Here is a 25,663-nt window from a genome sequence, read left to right on the forward strand (position 1 = left end):
TCCACATTCATTATTTGTGAGGCAATTGGCTTGTTAGCTCTATGGCATTTTCAAAAAGAGCGTTGCTTGTTGCTGCTTGTGTTGTTTGCTATCATGTCTGCTTTTGTATCGTAGGCCACACTTTGCTTGTGCGCTTTGTTGTGTGTTTATTATGTAGCTTGGTTGTGTGGCTCTGTGGCGCTTTGACTTTATGGGCATCCAACATCACTGAAGGTCAAACTGTATATTCATTTGCTTTCTACCCTCTGTTGTCTGTCCGGCCAGACTTACTTTTTATCCTTTATCTGAATGAGGTTTGAGCATGATGCACCATGCCGTCAAACATGATTCTGAAACAGCTCACTGTAATCCACATTTGTTTCCTCTTGGATCCTTGCATCTCCATACGGCTTCCAGGCTGTATAAGGGCGCACTGTAGGTCCTCGCCCCCTCTGCAATGACAGATTATAAAAACTAAAAATGACAATCTTACTTCAGCATTAAATACAGAGAAAAACAGTCCATGTTCAAGGTGCATGAGACGTATAAAGCTACAAAGACACATCAACGTTCCAAAACTAGTTCAATCTGCTGAGACAAATTCAAAATGGGTGTAAAGAGTTATTAAAAAATATTAATAACTTATTAATATAAATATTTGATGCGGCGTGCACAGTAAAAGTTTCAGAGATTTATCATTTTTTACAGGGATCGGCGTCCCACTGCTGCAGGAATATCCCCCTGATGGAGTCTAGACTGAGAGAAAGAGCGAAGAAAAAGACCTCTGGCTCGCAGAGGTTGAGCTGAAATCTGATTGAAGAGAAAGGTGTGAGAGCCCTCAGTCAGCTGATTGAGTTGGAAGTGGAAAAGGGAAAATCTAAATATAAAGCAGCAGGCCTGAAGGATCTTCATCCTTCATTGCATTCATTCAGTTTTCTGGTACACACTCCTGGAAATCCAATCATAGCAGAGCTGGCCACAGCGATGCAGGATCAGTGTTGGGAAGGTTACTTGTGAAATGTTACAGGATTTTCTACACAGACATTTCTTCTCACGAGTATGTCTGAATTACCGGCCGCGACAGTATGCCTGATAACTGTTTCACCTTTGGTCGGACCGTCAACATGCCGGCTCCCATTGAAAGCTCGGACCGATATTCACAATGCTCATACAACGCACATGCACACACAAGCGTTACTTCACACTCTGCCTGAACTTCCTCAGAGGCTGAACAGATGTTTTGTCCAGCAGAGATCTGAGCTGCATCTTTCCCTCATCGCTGAGGGGAAAACGGAGGAGAGAATAGTGCAGAGAAAGCCCATCAGACTCCATGTCAGCTGTTCTAAATAGCCCATCGACAGCAGCCCCTCAAATATCTAAAACACTCTGTGAACAATAATCTTTATTTCTGAAAGGCGGACGTGCATCACGATTGCATGAAAAGTGTCTGTGAAGTTCCCTTTGTGAAGTCCTACATTATAATCCAGCAGCACAGCCTCTCCCCACTGTTTCTGGTTTATAGTGTGCATCGTGTCGTCAGCTGTTTATTAATGGATTCCCACTGGAGCAGCACATTCAACTCACAACTCACTGATTGCTGCAGCACAGGAGTGATTCAACCTACTTACTGCGCGGCCAGTTTATGAAAGCTTTCACAGCGCTGTTCACTCGTTTCTGGGGAAAATCCTCACTGTACAGCATGTGCACAGGCAATCATGTATGTTATGTTTGGAATAAGCAGAAGAGGAGATGATGAGTTCGCATGACTCAACGGACGAAAAAAGGAACTTTAGCCATGAATGCAAAAATTATAAGTCATAGTGGTTTCCAACGTTAATCGATGGTGAAATATTATTTTAGACTCCAGACAGCCTGCAATTACACACTCCAAATTAGCAGCAATGGAGCATTGCTACATATTGTACAAGGCATCATGCTAATAGTCATTAGCTGGAGCGACAGCACAGTGATAATTATTATTCCCATCATTGCACACGCACCTTTGTGCAGCCACTGTAATTCATTCATTTATTTATTCACTCCGGATTTCATGATAATGTGGCTCATTAACACAACGCACATCACCCCGCGTCACATTTTTCAGGATCATTCTCAAGATTACTAGCCGTGGACGCGTTGTAAATTCAGAGGAAAGCTTCCACAAACACACACCTGCAAAGAAGAAAAGTCTTAATTCAAATGAGGGAGAGTCTTCAGGAGTGCTTGAGGGAAAAAAGGGCTTTGTTTTGCTGTCATATTCTGCTGCTCCATCATAATGATGCCACACGCTGTTTATTGTGAAGGATGCTGAATACTGTTTTTGATATGAAGTTGATTGTCTGGGTGTTTACAGTAAACTGGCCCGGAAAGAAAAACACACACATGCATCTGATTTATTTTCATATGAAACCATCATAAACAGAAACCACCCACACACGCCACTCTTGAGTGATATGGCTGCTTGTTCTTTGTCATTTAATTGTTTTAATTTTCTGTTAATTATTTTCCAGAGATGGAAAATTAAGTATCAGCGTTGAGGTCAGATGTTGGCAGTTATGAGGAGATTTACAATCAGAATTAAATGACTGACTGCTCTAGTGCTGAGATGTAAAAGGGAGTTATTGGCCCGTTGCGGCAGATATTTGTATTTTCCCAGCTGAGAAATAACTGGACCCCCAGGAGGACCTGAGAGACTTGCAAAGCCTCACAAGTCAAGATAATTTTCAAGTGCAGTGGGGGGAAATTGGCAGATTGAAGAAGAATAAGTAAGAGGCAAAAATCCTTTGCATTTTAATGAAAACTTTGGATTGAACGTAAATAAAGAAAGGAATACAGCAGTACATAAACAAAACAAGGAAAAAAGCGTCAGCTTTGGGGCTTTTGATGGAATTCTTAACCAGGCGGGAGACTGTGTGTGTGCGCGTGTGTGCGCGTGTGTGTGTGTGTGTGTGTGAGAGAGACCGCGACACACTCGTGACGAGGAGGACTGACACACGAACTCACCTCGCTCAGGTGTGAGGAGAATGTGTGATGACTTCAGCTTGGACGCCTCAGCTCACCTGAGCGATCGGGGGCCCGGGTGGAGGAGGGCAAACGGCCGTCTGAAGAATTCATGAGGTCCTGAAAAGAAACGTCTCACAGGCAGCGACTGTTTCACAGAGTCAGCTGGACCGAGGTGTTTTAAATCTAATGAAGGGTAATAGCCAAAGTGATGGACCAACATCCCACACAGTGACCTTTCAGGTATGCAGGGGTCTGTTTGTGAGGCTGTGTGTGTGTGTGTGTGTGTGTGTGTGTGTGTGTGTGTGTGTGTGTGTGTGTGTGTGTGTGTGTGTGTGTGCGTGTGTGTGCGTGTGTGTGTGTGTGTGTGTGGCGGGAACAGCTTGCCTGATAAAAGTGGATAGAGCAAAGCTTCTTGAAGGACGAGTGACCTCATACATCATGCTGGCATTCCTCTGCACAGTGGTGAAATGAGGGATTTTCTATCCCACTCCCTCCCACATGTACACACACACACACACATGGTTTTCATCACTTTTGGGGACATCACATAGACTTATATTCATTTCCTGGAGACTTACCTTGACCATACCGCTAATTACATAATACTTATGAGGACCATGACACGTTCCCTACCCCCAAACACTCCTCCAACCCCTCATAATTTGCCTAAACTCAACCCTTACTTTGACCTAAGTCTAACCTCGAAAAGCTTAAAGCTGCACAAATCATATTTATTTCAACAATGTGTTGAATGACCTTGGGGTAGTGTGTATGGGAAAAGGGCCACTAGTAGCTACAGAGAATTATCACCCAATGCTGCACCTTCCCTCAACTCTGCAGAGTATTTTAGCACCTAGCAGCTCGTTATTAGCTTGGTTTCCAGCTGCAGTCGGCAGCTGTTTTGGAAGTGGTGCACCCACTATTCACTACCTGTCCAGCCTCAAATGGCAGACAGACACAGTTGGCGACTGGCTGGTGAACAGACTGAAGCGTTTAGCTGCTAAAGAGTGAGATGTTTCTCTCTGGAGTCTGTGAAACTGAACTAAAAGGACTTTATTGGACTAAAATTTGCAACCTGAAACATGACGGCTGATGTTGTTATGTGTCTGCTGGATGTGTAAATTGGCTACTGGTTGCTAACACGTCACCTTTGTAAGGCGACAATATGTCAGCGCTGAATTGACAGCTTGTTTGGCTGCTAAAAAAAATCAGTTAAAGCTGCTTTTCCAAGTTTTCTGTCTGCACTAATTGTCCTGATATCTCTTGGTATATGTAAAATACCAATCAAAAGACAGGCAACCAACTAACCCCTCCCTGCCTTGATGTCATCAGCTTGTGATCTAAGAGTCAAAGGGGATGGAGTTTCGATCACTCTGGAAATATACCATCCTCAGATAGTCCATCCACTGATCAGATGAAGATGCTTTATCTGCCATTTTACTGTGCCAGTAACACTAAACATGTCTCTAAAGGCGAGGAAGGACCAGAAAGTCTCCACTGTCCGGGGCTGTCACTCAAAACACATAAGTACACACACATCCTGAAACCTCAGGGGGTCAAGCTACTGTGTGTTTTCATGACACTGCCAGCCCAGAGCGAGCGCTACACCTGAGCAGACATACAGGCGATGTGTTAAGGCTTTAACCTTGGAATGCTTTCTGGACTCAAATGAGCAGGTGCCACAGGAGGAGTGAATGAAAGAAAGTCTATTTATTATGCAAAAAGGTCATAAACTGAAAGCACATAAGAAAAACTAACACACAGGAAGGATCAGGACAATCTGGCAACCACTGGAGGAGAAAGCCAGGCTAAATACTGTTGGTCTAATGAGTCTGATGCACAACAGGTGTGCAGGTGATTAGGCAGGTGAGGGCAGGGAGTGGAGAAAACCACTCCCAGACAGACAAATAACACGACGGGGAAGAGGAAAAAGATGCGAGGGCAGATCCTAACACACAGACAAATCCTCTGCCGAAGCTCTGTGTAATACTAGTGTGCAGTACAGCTATCTGTCAGTAATCTGGAGATGTAGCAGGAAGCTCAGCAGTACCACATCTGAGCAAAAACTTGCTGATTAGCACTAGAATTATCCTATTAACAGAAATGATTTCACAAGCTTCAGCATACAAATGAGTCACTTACAAAAGTTACATCTGATACCAGTGCGAAAGTTATTAAATCATTTAATCGTGAGATTAAAGCAGGCTAATTTGACAAACCAGCACTAATCAAAAATGACAATAGGACAGCCTCGAGGCTTGAGAGCGGATTGCAGACTGTCGTTTATTTATATATTTTTAATAAGACTGGCTAAAGGGACAGACGGGAGTCAGTGAGGAAATGAGATAAACCAAACAGCTGAAACTGCAATGAGGAAGATATTGGAAGGACATAACACATAATGAAATGTGGGTTTTGTTTTGTTTTTTTTAGGGGAGAAGGAAAGGAGAGCGTAGAAAAGTGTGTGCACACGTGAGTTGGGGTGGCCACGTCAGGTCGGAGTGAAGACGAGCAGAATAAAGGCGCAGTTGCTGCCTGCTGAAGCAGACACACATGCTCAAAATAATGTGAGACCCAGACATGATAACACTGGAAGCAGTGGACTGTGATTAATCAGTGACAGCTAACCACTAATTACAACCCCCAATCAATTACCTCAACGCTCATTATCTAGTCAACACACCACCTGGAGAGCACTAATGCGCTTTACTTGCTGTGGGCAGAATCAGCATATACACTTGTCTTTTGAAAGCACTGACACTGAATTGAAAGCGAGAGAACTGTGTAGTGAGTGTGGTCTGCAGCTAATTCTTTGCATTTGGAAAAAATCAAGTGAGTAATCCTCTATATGCATTAAGGCATTGTGTCTTTAGAAAGGAAGGTGAATATGCAAACGTGTGTGGTAAGAAGGAAAATCTGCGCTGTGGCCAGAAGCCTCCAGCCTTCACTTTACATTTCGAGCGAGACTAAAGATTAAAGCTCTTCTCCCAGCAGCTCTCTAACAGAGCACAACCCAATTACACCTCGCCGGACCTACACCACAAACCAAGGGGGAAGAAAGACTGACTCGGAGAAAAGAAAAGACGGAGACAAGAGGGGATGCAGATGAGGGGAGGCTGGAGGGGGGAAGACGGCTGTGGATGGGGGAAGGACGCTGAAGGAGAGGCGAGGGTAGAGCAGAGCTGGAGGGATGAGCGCAACACAAAGGAAGGTGTTAAGAACAGCGAGCGAGGGGAGGAATTGGATTGAAAATATCAGAGGTGAGAGGAAAGCAATGTCAGACACCTCCACGGGGGATTAAACTCCGAACGGCTGAAAGAGTTAACCGTTTGAAATTTAAGGAAGATCAAACAAAACGTGGATCGTGCTACGTGTCGTCAGGAAGCCGACGGTTTGCTCATGTTTCACGGCCCGAATCGCAGAGACAAACGAGCTAATGTTAGCACAGTTTTCAGCCATGCAGGTTCTGGAGATGGCAATGGCTTTGATGGTCCCTCGACGTTTTCTGTAGCGCCACCATGTGGTTGACATTTGTGTTTTTTAGTGAAACGTCTCAACAGCTCCTGCATGGATTGCCATAAAATTTGGCACAGGCATGGTCTCCCCTGTAATTTGCCTTTACAATTGTTTTAAGTTGGTTTGTATGGTTAATGTTTGCATCAACATGTTAGCATTGTCACTGTGAGCATGTTAGCATGCCCATGTTAGCATTTAGCATTTGTGCATTCGAATGGTCTGACAGGACTGGCAGGCTGGAGATTCTTAGTCTTATTAGGAGACATCTTGTATTTCAATGCTTTTGTATTTGATTGTTTCTTCACTCTGTAGATATTTGGTGCAATAAACCAACTGTTATTTCCAACACTGCAGCCAGGGGACAACACTTAAACGAGCGAATCGGGTTTAAGTTTTGCTTGAATGGTAATAGCTCTTGTCTTTTGATTGCATTGCTTTAACTCCTTCTCGCGGCTACGACCGCCTCGCTGAATAAAACAGGCATCCTGTTCTCTCTGAATGGCAAGAAGGATTCTGTAAAGTGAGAGAAATCACTAATTTAAGAGGACGTTAACAAGGCAGTGAAGGAAAGCAGTTCAGGTGCTAAAACAGATCAAAACATGATGGCACAGAATAGCTCTGATTGTAGATACGGTGAATATTTGATAATGACCAAACCAAACAGCAGAGTCTCCTGTGCCAGTATTATCCTGCAGCATGTTGCAGGCTGACTTGTCAAATGTAATTTTACAAATAACCCGAGCCTTGTGGAGATTAATCATACAACACAAACACAGATATCTGGGAATCCTCATCAACGAATGACAGAAATGCCCTCCTCGCTTCCTATGAGCCTCCCAAAATGTTCAGAGAAATGAGACAGTTGGTGTTTGTTCCTATCAAAGAGTCTGATGTTAAAAGCTGGAGTCTGAAACCCAAACAGGCAGAGATGGAGACACGTAGAAGAGGTGAAGCAGGGGAGAGATTAAAAGTGCATGTCTGTGTCTCTCTCAGCTTTGCTTCCTTCTGCTAGCAGACACTCGTTACACAGAGCCAGCTGAGTTTATCAGGTCTGCTGTGGGTGACTGATGATGTGGCTTTTTGGAAGCTGATACCGATTCATCCCAAAAGTTGCAAGCTTGCTTGTGAATTTTGTTCTTGGCAGGATGGAACATAATCTGGACACACACTTAGACCCGGGGACACTGAAGATTTTTTTTATGCTTCCAGATACTTGAGTGCTCAGGTTAGTTTCTTCAGATTTTGGGAGTATCTGTGAGCGTAGACGATCTGCAGCGACAAGATTTTAATCCTGTTATTTGGTTCCCATATGCCCATAAATGCTCGGTATGTCATAATCCTGCAGCACCTTCAAATAAACAGATTTCTCATTTGATAAGGTCCTTATAATGTAGGTTTGCAGCTGCCTGCTGTGGCTAAAATTGGGGTTGACCAGAGTAGAATATGTGAGCTTGGAAGCGAAGACACAAAAGCCTTCAAATGATCGAAGGGAAACTGCAGTGTTAAACGACTCTCTGTGGGTTTGTCACCATGTGTGACCCTTTTAACGCTGCACTTCTTACAAATCTGATCCATTCTTAATATACCTAGGCTCTAGAGTCCATTAGATCCGTAAACCAAACTATCGGATGAAGTAAAATGTTGAGCCAATGATGGCAGTCGATGAAAACGCGCGGAGCCTCTGAAGCACAAAGGTCAACCTCGTGGTGGTGTCAGAGGAAAAGTCAGAGGGTCGCCAAAGCAAGCAGCACTCCTCCTCTGGGAGCCGCGGATATTTGTTCCAGATTTCATGGCAATTCATCTGATATCTGTTGAGATATTTCAGTCCAAAGCGATGGATGAGCGGACACACTGACATCACCGTCCCTTGAGCCTCGCCAACAGCAAATACTAATTGGCGCAAGTGTGAAAATATCCAAGACTCTCCACTAAATCTAAGTATAATACTCCTTTTTATATCAAACATTTTGAATTAATCAAACTGCAGCACTGGAATCAGTTTAAGGCAGACAAACAGCGGCGTATCGATCCTCCGGAAGCAGCAGGGTCACGTTGTTTGGCGTCTGATATGCTGCCGCTGTATGAGCATGAGCGTAAATGAAGATCTCCTCCCTCCGTCCCATTGGCAGTCGAGGTAAAAGGCTAAATAAACAAGACCTGGCTGTGGGGGTCGTCCGGCCGTGACCTTTCGGCCCATTTGCTTTGGGAGCGCAGGAGTGCAGCCTCAGCTAGCCGCCCCCCCCCGAAACTCCAGAGGGCGAGTTTTAATCAGCGCCGAGCCGATGGCCGAGGCAGTGCATCATGCTTAACGAGGCTAAGAGAGGGCTTTCATTTACCCATGCGCAGGTAACAAATGGACCACAGTGCTCATAAGACAACCCTATTTCCCCCTTTCCTGTGATGCCCTTCAGTGTGCCGTCCTCTGCTTGTCCAGCCCTCATCCTGCCTCACAGAGTATCTCATTTATAAGGTTTACACTCTGTTAGCTTTTTCTTCTCACGGCTTCACTTGCACTCTGTTGTTTTAACCCTTCAGACGCTGGTTTTATTTCGTGCACAGCAATTTCAGCTTCTGCCCCTGCAAACATTTATCTGGACAAAGGCTCTATCAATTGGCTATATATCTGTCTCACATTGGTTTTCCAGTTTATTTGGTACACCTTTACAATCTGTTGCAATCCAATACAGCTGCCCTGCAAAAAAAAAGCCGACCTCCGACATAAAATCTTTGTTGACACTTCGTCTGAGAGGATTTGATTCAACTCTGTGGCAATATTTGAGTCCGTCCAACAGTTGGTGGTGCTGCTGGATTGTATTGTCCTGAAAGGATGTCTCGTCCAAACCCACGTTCTCTCTTCAGGTCTCATCCAGTCCAGAGCTGAAAGTGTGTTTCCTGTCTTCTGACTGTGACTGTCAGCTGTCTCCTGGTTTCTTCAGATGACCTCAGTGATTAGTGACATGGCATCAGCCTGTGTGTTTAATATTTTGGCTCTTTTGTCCAAGCTGACACATCTCAAATGACATTCATGGTCTGGAGAGGATGAAGCACTGACTTGTGTCTCAACAGCGATTGGACGGATTCCCATAAAATGTGGAGCAGATACTCACGGTGCCCAGAGTGAATCCTAACTTTTCGTCTCTCGCTGCAGCAGGTCTGGCCTCAGCCGTCCTCTGCGTTATGTGTTCATCGGCAAAATCCGACAGCGTTCCTCAGGTTTCTCTGTTTTCACCTGAGCGTGCTATTTGTGTTTGTTTTTTAGATCTACAGTAGATCTCCACGTATTTCCACGTTCCACAGCCCTAGCACAGCCGTTAGCATCGCTGTAGACTCGCAGTTCATTTGACTGCTGTCCTTAACCAAGTGGAGCCTCAGGGACATTAAGGCTCCACTCTCGCCTCGCCTAATGCATGCTGGGATGGTGCCATTTATTTTCCATTCAACTCTCCTTCCCATTATATATCTCCAGACCTATTTGGACAGAATTAATACCCCAGAGGGAGGTGAAATATTTCCTCTGCCACTGAGCAACTAAGATAATAATTCCAGATGGAATTCCAGGCTACAGGAAGATGTTTCGTGGGAAAATCACATGACCCCGATCACAAGCGACTGCATCCACTGATCAGAAACAGATCCCAATAAACAAATAAAGCTTTAGACAACAACAGTGAGACCAAAAAAAAAAAAAAAAAGTCGACTTGCTCTTGTGGCCTTGGCCCTTTTCACATCATCCAGCCTCCCTCTTTATTTTCTGCCCCTCCCAGCTGCCGTACATCTCCCCCTCTCTTTCCTGATGAGTTCAACTCCATCACTCCTCGGCTCCACAGGTCTCATTACAGCCAGGCCAGTGGGGAACATTCTAATAAACAGATGAAGATGACACTCCTACAGCCTGCGCAGACACACACACACACAAACACACACAACCTTGAGAGAGATTACACCGGGGACGAGCGCAAAATAAAAACCTTTCACTTGATTATTTCAGGCAAAATAAATCACGGCCGTCAGACACACGCTCGCAACCTCAGAGCGAGAAAAATAGCGATACAATAACATCCACCATGAGAGCGCGAGCAAACACGCGGCCGCAGATAACAACGCACCTTGTTAAGGAAAAAAATGGACACGCTGACACACATGCACGTTCAAGCACGCGCTCCAATAATGAAGCGCACACACCTATGCACCTCTGCTGCGCTGCGCACAATAAGTCTTGCTTCATTAAAGCCAAATCTCATCCACTATCAGTTTACAACCACAGAAGTCATTTGAACCACCGGGGAAATACAATTCCATTCTGTTTCGGGGTTATCTTAATATATGAGCTTGTCTTCGCCACATTGGTTTGCGGTTATGAGCTGGGCAAACACCCACAGCTCCGCAATACTGTACCGGCACATTGGCGAGACGGACCGGAGCTCACAAAGCAATTAGCAGCTCATATATACAGTATGTGCGCATAATTGTGTTCATGTGTGCGTATGACTCAACTCCCCTGTCTGATTCTCTAATTCCAACATCCGACGTTATTAGAAAACAGTTTGTTGTGGATGGCAGTGTGTTTGTTTGTGCATGCTTCCTAATCCTCACAACAGTGCGGAAGAGTCGCCTTAAATGGAGACGTTCACGAGCAGATACGGAATCACAGCAAAACCACCGACCGCCGCCGCCGCAGCGTCAGAGTAAATAGTTTTATGAGATTTAAGTCACTCGGACACAGCGGAGAAGGAGAAACAAGACAAATGGAGTACAAAGAAGACAAATCTCTCAACGCTGTCAATGTCTGAGGTGCTCCGGCCATCCATCCTCCATCGCTCCTTCATTCACTATCTGTCTGGCCCGATCCCACCTGTATGACACCCAATCACTCTTCATCCCTCCATCCATCCATTATCCCTGTCACTTCATCCTTCCATTTCTCTGCCCCAAGGCCCGAGCTCCCATCGCCTGTCACGGATGATGCCGTCTGAGTGGATTACTTGGAATATCATGAGGGATATATGGTCAAACATGTCCTCACAAAGGTTGTGAGGTGCGCTCGTTAATGCGGCCGCTCAGGCGGCTTCACGCGACTCTTTTAATGAAGCGTGGTTTATTAAGGGTTTATAAGATGAACAAATGGCTTTATTAATGTCCCCAGTTTAGTTATTAATACTTTATAGCTGGATGGCTTGTTAAAATGACTACATCATTGATGGTGAGTGAGTTTTATTACTGTTAATGAGATTACAGATGAAAGTCTTTAGTACAGGCAGTAATCTATCAAGTCTGGGTTTATTGTGTTAATTGTGTTTTGTTGAAGGGTACACGCCAGCTAAATGAATTTTCACAGCCAAAGAATCCAGAAATTGTCCTATTTAATGTCTCGTTATTGATCTTTCTGATTAATACGTTCATTATTAATAAAAATTAAAATATTGCAATTTATGATGACTCTTAAACTGTTGTGATATCAATACGTCCTCATACCTAAATTTAAAGCCGCTGTAATCGATATTTTTTATACTAAAATACATCATGTGATCGTGTGTGGCCGTCAATGGTGGAACCGTGGCAACACTGTCGCCTCACAGCTAGAAGGTCCCAGGTTCGATTCCCACTGTGGGCACCAGGGACGTGTCCTCCACCATGCCTTCGGTGCCTGCTGCTCAAGGAAAGGGGTCTTTCTGTGTGGAGCCTATATGTTCTCCCTGTGTTCACCTGAGGTATCCTCCATAAAAAAACACTAAAAACAGGCATGAAGATCACCACCTGACCAACGGTGACAAAGGAACTGGGTCCTCGGGCGCTGGTCGGATGGCAGCCCACCGCTCCTGGTCTGCCGCGGAGGACAAATTTCACCAACTGCATGGCGTGCGCGTGTATGTGTTGTGTGACAAATAAAGGGGATTGTCCCTCTGATTCTTCTTCATGTGTTTTAGTGTCTTTCAGCATTTTTTCTGTTTTACAGGCTGTGACTTTACAGTTTTGATTCGCAGTGTTTTCATTAACCTTGTTTCAAGCTACAGTTTTCAGTGAAAAGGCAGTGACAAACCCACTTTATAAGATCATAATAAGTCACTGATGTTTTTTCGGTTTGTTGTGCTGCCACCAACTCGCCAAACAAATGTACTGAATGCAGGTTTAATAAATAGATTTGGATTTTTCCAGTGGAAACAGATGGAAGCGTGTTGGAAAGCGTCGCTTCGGTCTTGAGAAAAAGTGGTAATACTGTCCATTAAAGTCTCCCTGACAATTAAAGAAGCTCCTTAAAGACAGTAAATGACTGATCGATAGACCCCATAACAACGAACCCTCACAACATAACACCAGTGTTTCTTTAAGATTTAAGAGAGAGCCAAAAGTTAAATTTCAAGCCCCTGAACTCAAAACCCCTGGGAAATCTGACCTCCCACCCAACACTCCACTTCCCTTTCTCCTAACTGCTCCCTCCTCCTCCTCCTCCTCCTCCTCCTCCTCCTCCTCCTCCTCCTCCTGCTGGGCAGAGCGGACCAGCAGGCATCAATCTCGGCGCAGCTCTTCCTCCCCTTCAGCGATGGCGGGCTAACACAGACGCAGAGCTTGTCACAGGCTCTCACAGCACTGACCTGCCACGCCTCGCCCTCCTTCCTCCCATAAAAGGAGGAGTGAGTGATGGGGCGGCGAGTTGGAGGCACACGAGGAAGAGCGAGGAGGAGGGAGGGAGTGACAGACTCATACAGCATGCATAACAACTGAGTACGCCTCTCCACATGCATCGCTCCATCTATCTCCCCGTGACTGTCTCATCTAAGGCCAATGGAGACACACACACACACACACACACACACACACACACACACACACACACACACACACACACACACACACACACACACATCTTTGCAAAGACACAGAAGGTTGGCTGCAAGCTGCTACACAAGCTGACTATCAAAGCTGGGAAAAAAATCACACCCTGATGCCTCAAATTCCAGCTCATATGAAGAAGGTCACGCTGGCGGTTCAGACTCAAGCGAACAAAGCCTCTTCCTATCTCAGGGACATTTCCTAAAAAAAGCACATTGTGCTGACATGCATGCCCACTCATAGAGCACCATATGCCTGCCATGTTCACACTCTTTCAGTCCAACACGCAGGCACACACACACACACAATCACACACATTGACCTTTATAGGGAAACTCTCAAACTCAGAAATATTGGCAGGAAGGTTATCAGGCATTATGAAGTGTAAGCTATCAAACCTCCTCCTTTCTCGGCTCGGTGAGGACATGCTGGAAGTGTTTCAGCCGTGGAGGTTATTGAAACAGCCAGTAAATGGTCGGCCTTGCTGATGTGTATTCACTCAATGGTCACCTTTTTTTTTTTATTATGGGCACCTGTACAATCCTACGCAACCCAGCGCACTTATTCGTCCGTAACATTCATCTTAATGGAGCCCCTAATGTGCAATTGTTGGTGACATTGTCAAAAAATCCCGAGTTAGATTATATGTTTGGAAATGATGTTAAAGGTGCGCTGGACTGCATTACATCGAGAGGTGCTTCTAGTGTTTTTGTCCTTCCCATTGAGCACATTACTGTGACCTCTGTGCTAAAACGTGATTGGGTTAAGGCCTGTATGACAAACAAAATGAACGTTAAAGGCGTCCTAAAAGGAGACTTCATGGCAGAGGAGCTGTATTGGATTGCACTGCGTGTTCAGGTTCACCTCTCGGGGTACACCGATGAATCCAGAACCCAGGACTCGCACTGACTGTATGGCCGTCGTGACATTAGAGGGACTCTGAAGAGGAAAGTGGAACCGGCTCCCTCAGGACGCCGCTTCAGACACGAGCCACCAGAAACGTCTACGAGACGTCATTTGTTAGCAATGAAATAGTTCATTTATTAATACGGTTGACTGTGCAGAGCCACTGTCTTACCTCAGCCCTCACACTGTGAATCTGTCATCTGCTTTATGTTTGTTGACTCTGGCACTTTGTATTTTTCATAAAAGGTCTATTGAACCAAGCTCGGCTCAGTCGCTCTGAGCTCTCCCACAAAGTCAAATTTAATGATTCTGAGCAAATGTATGATAATCTTATGTGTAATGTTGCTCGTATTTATCATGTTGTGATACATCTCAGTATTCACAAATATGCTTCTTGGTAATCTGGGTGTGTGTGATACTGATTTGTGTCATATAGCTGAGCGGCGTGATGGTACAATATTTAAGGGAGCACTAAAGAATGCAACTTTATTGTCCATCAAGATGGATAATTGTCTTTGGTCCATCTGGCAGTTCATTAAATCTGACACGCAGCACATCACAGCACGCTGACAGCGAGAATAAAACACAAAGTTAAGCAGACAGAGAATGAACTAAGTTTAGTCCTTGAGAGCCGAGCGGGTCAGACTCTGCGGTCCTGTTGCTGCTTTCACCGTCGCACCTTGGAAATGTGACGCTCCTCCTCAAATATAAACGATGGAATTGAATCATCAGTGCTGCCATGAAGCTACAGTACACTCTGTGCCACTAATAATGGCCTTCCTGCCATTTGATCAACGCTGGGACAGAGCCAGAGCGTCCCCAGTGGTCGCTGGCCAGGGCTGAATGTTTGATGAGGAGCGATTTGCGGGGCTCAGGGATGAGCCTCCTTAAAGCCCGTTGGGCCTCGACTTCGGTCAACACAGAGAAATCCCTGTTAAAATGCCGTCCGAGAGAAAGGCCCGACTCTCTCTGAAGTGATTACAGCCTATCTGTTCTCTGCTCAAGGCCGCGGAGACCGAATCAAACGGGCCCGTGGACGCGAGCGAGAGCCGAGTCCACGCAGGACGCAGCTGGGAATGAGAGATGAGCGGCACGTTCGCTGCGGACTGAACTTTGATCAGGACGGGATTCAGCCTGAAACTGATGCGGTGACGGGCTGAAAGAGGCTGTGCATTAATGAGTCAGATGTGGCTGAAAAGAGACACAGACATGCCGGACAAAATTCAAAACATCTGGATTTTATAGGATCAGAATATTGTTTCAGTCACGGGGAATGTTCTGAGGTAACAGCTGAGCAAAAAGGCTTTTTTCACATTTTCATTAATCTCCTGCGTCGTGTTTCTGCTGGATTTAATCTCCACGTCCTCAGGCTGCGGATCACCTGAGCCGCCCTGACGTGGCTGCTCACACTGAATCGGGAATGGAGCCGGATCGTGTCCACTGACAGTTCTGCCGAAGTTTATTCAAACAGGACGACTGCGTCCTCCACAGTGTTGACAAAAAGATAGAAAGCCGGCGAAGTGTTTGTGCTTTTCCGCTGTGAATGGAAAGTAAGGAGAAAAAAAGAGACGCGTGGAGCTGCAGTCAATGGTCTGTCTGCTCTGCAGCCACGCTCACAGCGGTGCATCTACAGTCTCAGGTACGACATGTCAAACACGCTAAAACAAGCAGCCGTGTGAGAAATCTGACTGTGGATCTGCTCAAACTGCAGACCACGACTTCTGACAGACATCCAAACAACCGTCTGACAGTCAGACCGTCGATTGTTCAGGTAGTCAGCACGGTGACCCCCTGAAAGCACCACCATCACAGCCGCTCAGCAGAAACACAGCCCGACTCGAGAATTAGCTAAAATCTGCACAGTGTTTGCCGGTTAAGGCACAACGTGTTCACATTTGCCTTCTTTTATTCAAACTGTTTGTGCTCTCCAGAGAAAACACTCCTGACAAACACTGTGGGGACAACAGTCTTCCACTTCCTGGTTGGCTGATCTTCTGCACTTGTCTTTTTTTATAGCCACAGTTCGGGCTTTAACACCGCACCATGCCGCCAAATTATATTTACAGGGAGTCAGCAGTGAGTCGGTGACTGACTCACAGATCACAGCTCCATCTTTCCAACGTCGCAGACGAAGGATATGTGGGATACAGGCGGCTTTCAGCTTCCGTCCACGAGTATCCAGGGTCACATCTTATGGAATTCGCCTCGTCCTCATCTACAGAGATGTGTCGTTGCTCCTCTGTGGCGTCAGTCCTGTAATTCTTTGCTCTCCTGGTTTCCTCGTCTCGCCGGGGCTTCAGTCGTGGGTGTCTCTGGATGCTGCAGGACAGAGAGGAGGACTGGGAGTGAGGAGCAGTGAGGCTGCCGGTACAGGAGGACACAGCAGGGTTAGGACAGCGGAGTCTCTCCCGACCGCTACGACTGTTTGAGCCGTTTCCTCGGGGGGCCCAGGAAGGGGCACTGAGCCGAGGCCAGGGAGTGGTAGGCCTCCGCTACCAGGTGAGGGTGAGAGATCACCATGGACTTCCAGGCCGATGTCTCCATCACATCAGCGGCGTGACTGAGAGAAAAGAGGGCAAAGACAGGAGATGCAAAGTGGTGGAAAGTGGGAAAAAAGTTAACTAAATGGACAAGAACATAAAATAAGTGCACAAATTAACAAGCTCCTCAAGAGTTTGGGATTATCTGACTCCATCTGTGTGGAGTGCAGCTCTGAGGCATTAAGGATTTGTCATACCAGCTGGCAGAGCTGTTATTTACTTTATATTTTTAAATATTTAACCCCAGAGGTCATTCTGAGAGAAATAACATCACACAAATAAAAGGCAATGTTCAAGGATCATAAATATGTGGGCATGTGACAAGAAAGTCTGCTGAGTCACCGTTTTGTCATCATATCACATCATATTCTGCAGCGCTGCTTCCAAAGCGTTTGACCCCCTCACAGACGCGGCGCACTCGAACGCCTCGTCACGCGCCACATGCAGCTTCCTTCAGCTGAAGGAAAACGCCGTTCCCGTCGCACTTTGTCTCATTTCAATAGATCTTAGAGTCCAGAGGAGGTAAAGCTCTGCAGCGTTTCACACGATTTGAGAAAAAGGTGTGAGAACAGAATAATTTTATGTGGCAGGATTTTTTTTAGAATCTCTTCTGTATTGTTACTTCACAGCCCCACAGGAGAACCACGCGTTAGAGAAACAGAAAAATATACCCAAATTTACTTTCAAGCCTTTTTTTTTCTAATTTTGCTTTGTTTACCTGCATAAACCGCTGTATTTCAGCTCACTGCATGAGGACTGACCATAAAAAAGCCAGCTCACTCAAACACTGGGCTTAAAGACAGCTTTGAGATACTTCTACTTTACTCGATTATTTCCATTTCGTGCTACTTTATACACTTCAACTTCAGTACATTTGAGAGAGAAAGAACAGGACGGATAATTAAGGAGAAACGACGCACGTTAATTACTGGTTCCCAAGTTTGTCTTTTCTTATCTTTGCCATTAAAACTTCAGATTCGGGAAATCGTCACACTCTTAAAATCAAAAAGTATTTTTCGAGACATTCTGAACTCTTCGGATCCCCTGCGGTTGTGTGAATTCAGAGGCTCGGCGATAATGAACTAACAGGGGCCAGAAAGCCAAAACTGCTCTGGATAAATCTTGTAATTAATTGCTGATGAGTCTTACTTGCGGTCATCATCGCCACAGATGTGTTTCCACCAGCAAACCCTGTGGCTGTCTTCAACCTCCTGACACCCTCGGGGTGCCGGGCTGCACTATCACGCACACCGCTGCGTGGCCTTTAATGACATTTTTCATGTTTCATTGTGTGTAAATAAACAGCATGTGCGTGCGTGTGTGTGTGCGCTCACATGTGTTTGTCGTCTACTCGTGATGTGTGTGTGTGTGCGTGCGTGTGTGTGTGTGGTCATATGCTGTCCACACAGCAGCTCCAGACCTCCAGCCAACCTCTGACCCTGTCCTCTGCGGAGGAGGTGAACCCCTGCTTACAGTAATGGCCGGTGTGCTGAGACTGAGGAAACAGGCTGGCGAAAGGGCAGGAGGGGGGCAGCCACAGCAGGAGGGGAAGGAGGAGGAGGAGGAGGAGGAGGAGGAGGAGGAGGGACGGGCAGCAGCGATCAAAAAAAGAGATAAATAAAAATAAAAAAACAGGGAGGTTAGGGAGAGTAATGAAAGTCTGCAGAGAGGGACAGGAGGCGACCGAGGGAGGGCGAGGAGCCGCGATGCGAAGGTAAATTAAAAAGAGGCCAAACTATGACCTCCAGTCAGCGGTAATCATAAGGCATACCCCTGCTATTACCAACAAAAAAGCACTTCTGCCTTAAAGGACCCTTCATATTACTCACATGGTGTTTGCACTGTGATTTATTCCACGAATTTACTCGAGCCCAGAGATTCATGTTCAGCTGAAACAAGAGGGGAAAGTCTTTCTTTAAACAAAGTGGATAAAGAGTGTTTGGGTGGCTTTACTCTCCCTGGAGAGGATAAATAAATGAGACAGAGGGAGGATAAAGAGGACTCCTATTGTCTCCACTGAATGACTTTAAGCTGCTTGTAAAGACTGGTCTGGAAAGAGGTCGAGGTGTTACCGGTGGGGGGGGGATTATTGGTTCCTCCGCGTCGCTTGTTTTCTATATTCGTCCTCTAAATTGATTTTTGTTTTGCTGCTCTTGTGCCGTCCATTGTGTCCGCTGGAGGAGGGTTGATAACGCTTTGCTGGCCAGGAGTCCCCTGTGGCCAATTTTCCCACCACCACAACAACGCTGTCGCAAATTAAACTGTCATAACGCCCATAACCACAATTAATGACTGGGATTAGGGGCAGAAATCTGCATTACTGAACACCTTTAGGAGCACACGAGCTCTTAAGCACAGGAGGGGGGAGAAAGGGGAGAAGAGATAGGGGTGAATGAAAGAGGGAGGGAGACGGAAAGGTGTCCGGCTGAGAGACGGAGGGTCGAGGAAACAGAGGGGAGGTGATGAATGTGGGCAGTGACGGAGAAAACACTTCCTCTTTCAGCTGGGCCGCCAAACACTGGATCAATCACTTCTCCTTGGACATAAATAGCGCTCATTGATGCTAATAGGCCCCATCCTACCTAAACAGGCTGCCTGCAACATGATTAACATCAGCAGCTGAGCTTTATTGCTAAATGGCCCGATGCGATACAGCAGCGAAACGGTCTGATCCGGGGATTAAATTAAATTTCCTCGGAAGACAAAAATCGCTCCCTCTGAAAATTAATGACTCCCTTTGACGAAAAGCGAAGCGTGCGCGTGCGAAGCGAGAGAAATCAGTGTTTGCACAAGTGCGGAAGCAGTTCTGGAGATGAGCGATCTCGGCGCGGGCGCCTAACTCACTAGTTGATGAAGTCCACCGCCTGCGTCTTGAGCTGGTCGGCGCTGTGCAGGTCGGCGAGGATGAGGACCTCTGCGGCGTTCTCCACGCTCAGACCCGTGCACAGAGCGTCCTCGCACATCACCTTCAGCCTCTCCAGAGCGTACTGCCGATGACGGAGAGAGCGGGAGAGGGGGGAGAAACAGCAGGTGAAGGAAATGACTTAAGCAGCGCTGCCACCAACAACTACTGTCGCACTGTGTGATGACACAGTAATGCAGAATTACCTCACCACAGCGGCGACGACGACGCTGAGGCTGAAAAACAAAAAAAACATGGCCGAGAGAAGTGAAAGCGACAGTAATGCAGACTGAGGGGGAGTGACGGATCGCTGGAGAGGTAAGAAATTATTTCCACTGAGTTTGATTACAAAATTAACAGGAACAAAAATCTCCTCAGACTTCAGGAGGAGCCGGAGTCTGCAGGGAATTCTGCACCGCCTCGACTTTCCTGTTCAGCGAGGTGTTTAAAAACACTAATAATGTAAAGGAGTTAATTTAAATTAACTCCCACTAAATAAGAGCTGTTCTAGGATGCCTGAGACATATTTCTCAAAACAAAGCGTTCTTCGCCACCAGACCTGAAAGACTTATTAGACAGAAGAGGCTAATCTGGAAGTGCAATTTGTTCCCGTCATTCAAGCTTGAAGGCTACAAGTGAGGTGAAGAAACATCGATGTTTTTCTAACGACAACGTCAGGATTTGATTTAAAAAGTCCTCCGAAAATTAGGATTTTTGGTCGTTCTTTGAAAGTCTTTTGAAATGCTAACATCAACATGCTAACATGCTCACAATGACATGCTAATGTTTGCTAATTAGCAAACACAAAGTACAGCTGAGGGTGATCATTAGTGTTTCAGTCGTTTGGTCATAAAACAAAATGTTGGACAAATTAAAAGTCACTGGGTTACAGCGTCTGGGCGCCACCGGCATCTGGACGTAACTGTGTCCAATACTCCACCAGATATTTCACTAAAAAACAAAAATGTCAACCTCATGGTGGCACCAGAAGAAAAGTCAGGGGTGGGCTTCATCCTCTTGGACCATTAATGTCTGTACGAAATGTCAAGGCGATCCATCCGACTGTTATTAAGATATTTTAGTCTGAAGTCGAGAGGTGGACCACCCGATGGATGGACGATTGTGGCTACAATCAAAGTCCAAAAAGCCTCCTTAATGTACACTGAGTACTACTTTGACTGTAATTGGCTGCTCCAGTTAAAACACACCTGGATGTTCCTGCTGTGTCATTAAAATGTGGAAAAAATGAAAAGTCAAGGCCCACACGGAGCAGCGTGACGCTCCACTCTGACCACTCCTGCACAATTATTCGAAAATGCCCATCGAAGGCTACTCAAAGTAAACTGACAGCTGCTCGTGAACCGTTTGGAGTACACACATGGTTTTGGTCTCTTTTGAAATGTAACAATCTGAACTTTCATCCCCAGCAGTCAGAATCACTGTAGGTGTGACGGGCGTTGAGTAACAGAAGCTTGAAGTCACATTGTTTTCCAAAGAGGGGCCTGCAGATGAATATACGTGGGACTTATTAGCTGGGAAGCATAACGGGACCACAGCATGAAGCCTTACCCCCGTCCAAGTTCAATAAAAATCCACAGCATGTTGCAGGTTCGACCGATACGTCGAGGCATTCTACCACTAATGCCATTTACAGTATTTATTAAGTAAATATCTCTATTGAAGCTGGGCGGTATCCAAACTTCCCCACATTGTCCCAGGGTTTACGGTATTACCGTGACTAATTAAAAATCACCTTGCAGGGCGGCGTGAGATGCCACAGTTCAGATGGTCAATGTTCATGCTAGGAAGCACCAGTCCTAACTTGTAGCATACCAGAATGACGGAGAGAAACTCAGTTAAAAGCCTCCACCGAGCATTGCCACCCTGCATAATTCATACCCCAAGAAATTATATGCACATGTAACGAAAACATGAAAATTTGCGCACGTCAAAGGTACCGCATCTGCTTATTTCACCACTTCATGCAAACCTCAAAGTCCAGTATCATATGAGAGCAGAGAGTCTGATGATCACGAAGATGTCTGCCTCCTCACTGTGCGACAAATACTCGGTGAGCTAGCAGCCAAAACGTAGCAGAAAAAACTTTGCTAAATCATAAAGTATGTTTTACGTTTGCTGTTTTTGGTCAAAAGAAAACACGCTGCTAATGTCTCCTATGACTCTGCGTTAGTTTGAGATCAACCACGAACGTCCTGCTTGTTTACATAAAGAGGAGGGGGTTTCTAGAGTGGAGGGAGCGCTCTTCATGCAATAACCTATCTCTGGGCTTACTTCCTTCTGGATCGTCATTGGTGTTTCTATGGTGAATGTGGGCGGGTCGCTGAGCTGTTGACCAGCGTAACCACAGAGTTAGTTTGACCGCTCCGTCTCATGAACGTGCAGAGCGCTCACAGAGGACTCTGCTGAGCAGCCCGAAGTGTTATTTTACTGTTTTATTTACATTTCAACCTTTTCTGAGAGCTAAGAACAATAGCAAGCAGAAAAAGTGTTTTCAACAGGAGTTTCTCCGGATGCTTGGACGAGATAACGGTACTCTGCTCAGATGAGCGCCTGAACATACCTGTGTTAAAACACCTGTAAACACCTCTCTCCCTATATTTCCATTAATCCATTTACTGTGTTCATCATTTCAAACCCTGTGTAACATCCCGATGTGCGCTGGATTCCACGTTTTGGCTGCAAAGTTCCCTGAAGCACATCCTCGTTTTCAGAATTTCAGCGGCAACATGAAGCGCGTCTGCCAGCTGATCTGAAATGATGCAACGGCTTTCTGTGGATCCTTAAAGTGTTTTTGGACTAAATATTTCAGTGGGCTGAATCTTCTTGACCTTTGCAAACGTAACACTTTCTTGTCGGGGTGTTTCCGATCGCTGCATTGGTGAGTTGGCTGAGTTGATTGCACCAGAGGTCGTGATTGTGTCTTGAAATAATTTGCATAAATCCAATCACGGGAATCTCAGCTTTCCAGCGATGTGTCGCACGAGTACACATGTACACGTAGCCGTTGTGTACACAGACAAACAATGAGGAACAGGAATCCTTGTGAGTGTGCAGGCAGGAAGCCTCCTACAAGACTGCGTTTGAATGTGGTTGTACAAGTGCGTTTGTTCAGGGGCTGAGGAGCATTTGGTGGTTCTCAGGTGTATTTTTGAGGACATTATTATGCACACCGGCGTGTGTGTATATGTACATAGTAACAGGTGCACGCATATCCACACACCCACTCTCTGTACCTTGTCAGCTGCAGCCAGCAGGTCATCAGCCATCTTGTCCAGGTTGGGGGCCTTGCCTGTGTAGATGAAGCACATCATCTCTTTGAAGACATCTGGCTCCACGTCATTTATCTCCACACGGTTCTGAACAGGAGGAGAGGACAGGAGAGGAGAATACACACAGGGTTTAGCAGAATAAAAGGCGAGAGAAGAAAAAGACAGATGCTTTGACAATCCTTCAAAACCGCACGCGGCAGCGGAGTGTTTTTCATTTCATGTGAATATCCCGAAACCTACCTGGATTAAACTCGCTCACCTTGCTTAGCACACACACAGGGACAGTCAGCCATGCAGCCGTACAAAACAAGTTCCAAGTGCCACACAAGACCAAAAAAAAAAACTTCTGAACAGTCTGAACACGTTCCAGCAAAACTACATTCAACCGCTTTTATTTAATTCTTTTCAGCTGATTCCTGAAAATTAATCCTGAGCGTTCATTCCTTGACAGCGCCTGCAGCCAGTAAAGTAGGCTTTATCACTCGCTGGCACAGTGACGGTAACCTGAACCTCTCCCTCCGCACTGAGAGGCAGAACAAAGCAGTAAACCAATTATAACGGCGCTTTATCGTCACAACGGTGACCGGCGGCGTTTTAGCGGGGTCAGACCGGGTGTACCAACAGCTTAGTGCGTGTGTGTCAACTCTGACCACTCAACAGCAACACAAACACGGCGAGGAATAATGGAAGGAGCGTCTGAAAGCAGCTTTCAGCACGCAGCCCGCTATCGTACCGTTTCACAGGAACACGGATGACACGTCAGCACGCATGCAGCTCCAGCAGGTCCACAAAATCACCCGATAGTATGCACATTGAATTAATATGCACGCGTTGCTTCTATCACAGCTTCAGACTCGGCCTCACTTTCACTGTTTCAACACAATCCAGCTCCAATAATGACGCCGTTGAATATACGAGACACGAAAACTCCAGCAAAGTGCGTTAATGGAATAAAAAACCACACAACCACCCTGGAGGGAGACCTATCAGGACTTCCTTCAGCAGTGCGAAGGCGAGCGTGTCATAAATAGACGGCGTTCCTGTAGTTACAGCGTGTGAAGCTGCCCTCTATTCACAGAGCAGTCCTCTATTAGAGTGTTTCTTTATGAGCTCATTTGTCTCTCCTCTATAGAGTGCTGCAGAGGAGTGTTAAGCCATCTATCTGTTTTCTCTGAATCGTATGGGGACGTGGCCCACCGTCTCTCCCTCCTTCTGATGAAGACGCCCACTTAAACAGCAATTAAGATGCATTTCCTGGCTCTGAGCTCTATAATTTCCCCATTCGAGCCGTGCAGGCATCAATATTCCGCTGACATGATGCCTAAATCACCGAGGTTCAATCTCACCACCTCCTATCAGATGAACACAACCAACTGTGGCACGAGGGCTCGGTGCATCACACACATGCGCACACACACACATGGAAATATACACACATAAAAACACAAATATCACAGCGGACGGATAAAAAAAGCACACGCTGCATGCTGTGTTGAAAGACTCGCATCTGCAACGAGCCACAAATGTACACGAGAATGAAATAAAGTGTTTAACACATCAATAATATCAACTGCAGTCATGGCAACGTGCACAGGTTGTACAACGCTGAAGCCAAAAATACAATACTTTACAGACAAACCGTGTTTACTGACAACAGTTTTCCGAAGAATCTCCTTCATCGGGTCGTGTGTTCACAAAGTGGTGAACCTCGCTCCAGGATGCCCCTTTCAAACCCAATCATGACGCTCTCACCTGTTAGCAATGAGCCTGTTCACCTGTGGAACGATCCAAACAGGTGTTTCTGGAGCGTTCAGTGTTGCTGCGTCAGATTCAGAATAAGCTCATATTTACAAAAATCAATGAAGCCGATGAGCTCGAACATTAAATATATTGTTTTTCTGTATTGTTCATCTGTCTTCAGATTGCATGTCTATAAATGACCATGAAAAACAAGGCGTTTAATGAAACCTGCATATTGTTCTACACGCTTCTCTGTTACAGGGAAAGTCAACCTTAGCATGGAGACATATATTTTTATATTTCAGATTACTTTCACTAAAATTTCAATTCTCAAGGATTTTGCTTGCTGCAAAATTCACATAATTTCAAGCCACTGTGTGTCAAATAGAGTCCACCTGGTAAATCTGCCAGGAAGATATTATCAGACAGAACTCACTTATCACAGAAATGTCTGTGCTGTCACGTGATAGTGGCACAATATTTGGTTGTAGGAGTTTGGTGATTGACTGTAGTCGGAGGGCTACTTGTTGAACTACTGTGCCGGTGAGCTAACAGGCTAACCAGCTGGGAAGCTGCTAGCCAGTCGTAACTTTTACATCATTTGACAGGACGATAAGATCCACTGTGTGCCAATCATTCTGTGGAGCGCTTTACACCCCGGCAGAGGGGGGTCAGCTAATTAGCGCTGTCACAACAGCTTGCTATTGGTGAACGGCACCAATTCGAGCGTCAAAGTTCGCCAACGTTGGACTGATTTAGTTCGCTCTTTCCACCGGACTGAACTGATTTCACTACAAAGTTCTGTCGCTTGGACCTTAACGTACGGAAAAGACAAATACGTGAACTGTTGCCATTACATGGTATGTCCACCAGAAGGCACTGACAAGTTTATTTTTCTGTCAACCTGCAGACCAATACCCTCCTCTCACCTCAGTTAAAAAATAAATAAGTAAAAGCGC

The 25,663-nt window shown here is 45.8% G+C and overlaps 1 protein-coding gene across 2 annotated transcripts in view; it reads right to left on the reverse strand.

Moving 5' to 3' along the window:
• Positions 1–366: 366 nt before the first annotated feature.
• spop (speckle type BTB/POZ protein) overlaps positions 367–25,663 on the reverse strand; it is a 93,806-nt gene continuing 68,509 nt past the window's right edge. Inside the window, exons 9-11 of one of the 2 annotated variants that reach the window (XM_070981151.1) lie at positions 22,929–23,051; positions 19,617–19,759; positions 367–431 (exon numbers count right to left, since the gene is read on the reverse strand). In XM_070981151.1, the coding sequence (XP_070837252.1) occupies position 431; positions 19,617–19,759; positions 22,929–23,051 (267 nt within the window). In that variant the 3' untranslated portion in view covers positions 367–430. Of the gene's footprint in view, positions 432–13,851; positions 16,793–19,616; positions 19,760–22,928; positions 23,052–25,663 lie in introns of those variants that run through there. The other variant, XM_070981150.1, reaches the window with a different exon arrangement.

Source organism: Chaetodon trifascialis, chromosome 15 (assembly GCF_039877785.1).
Source record: "Chaetodon trifascialis isolate fChaTrf1 chromosome 15, fChaTrf1.hap1, whole genome shotgun sequence".
Lineage (NCBI taxonomy): Eukaryota > Metazoa > Chordata > Actinopteri > Chaetodontiformes > Chaetodontidae > Chaetodon > Chaetodon trifascialis.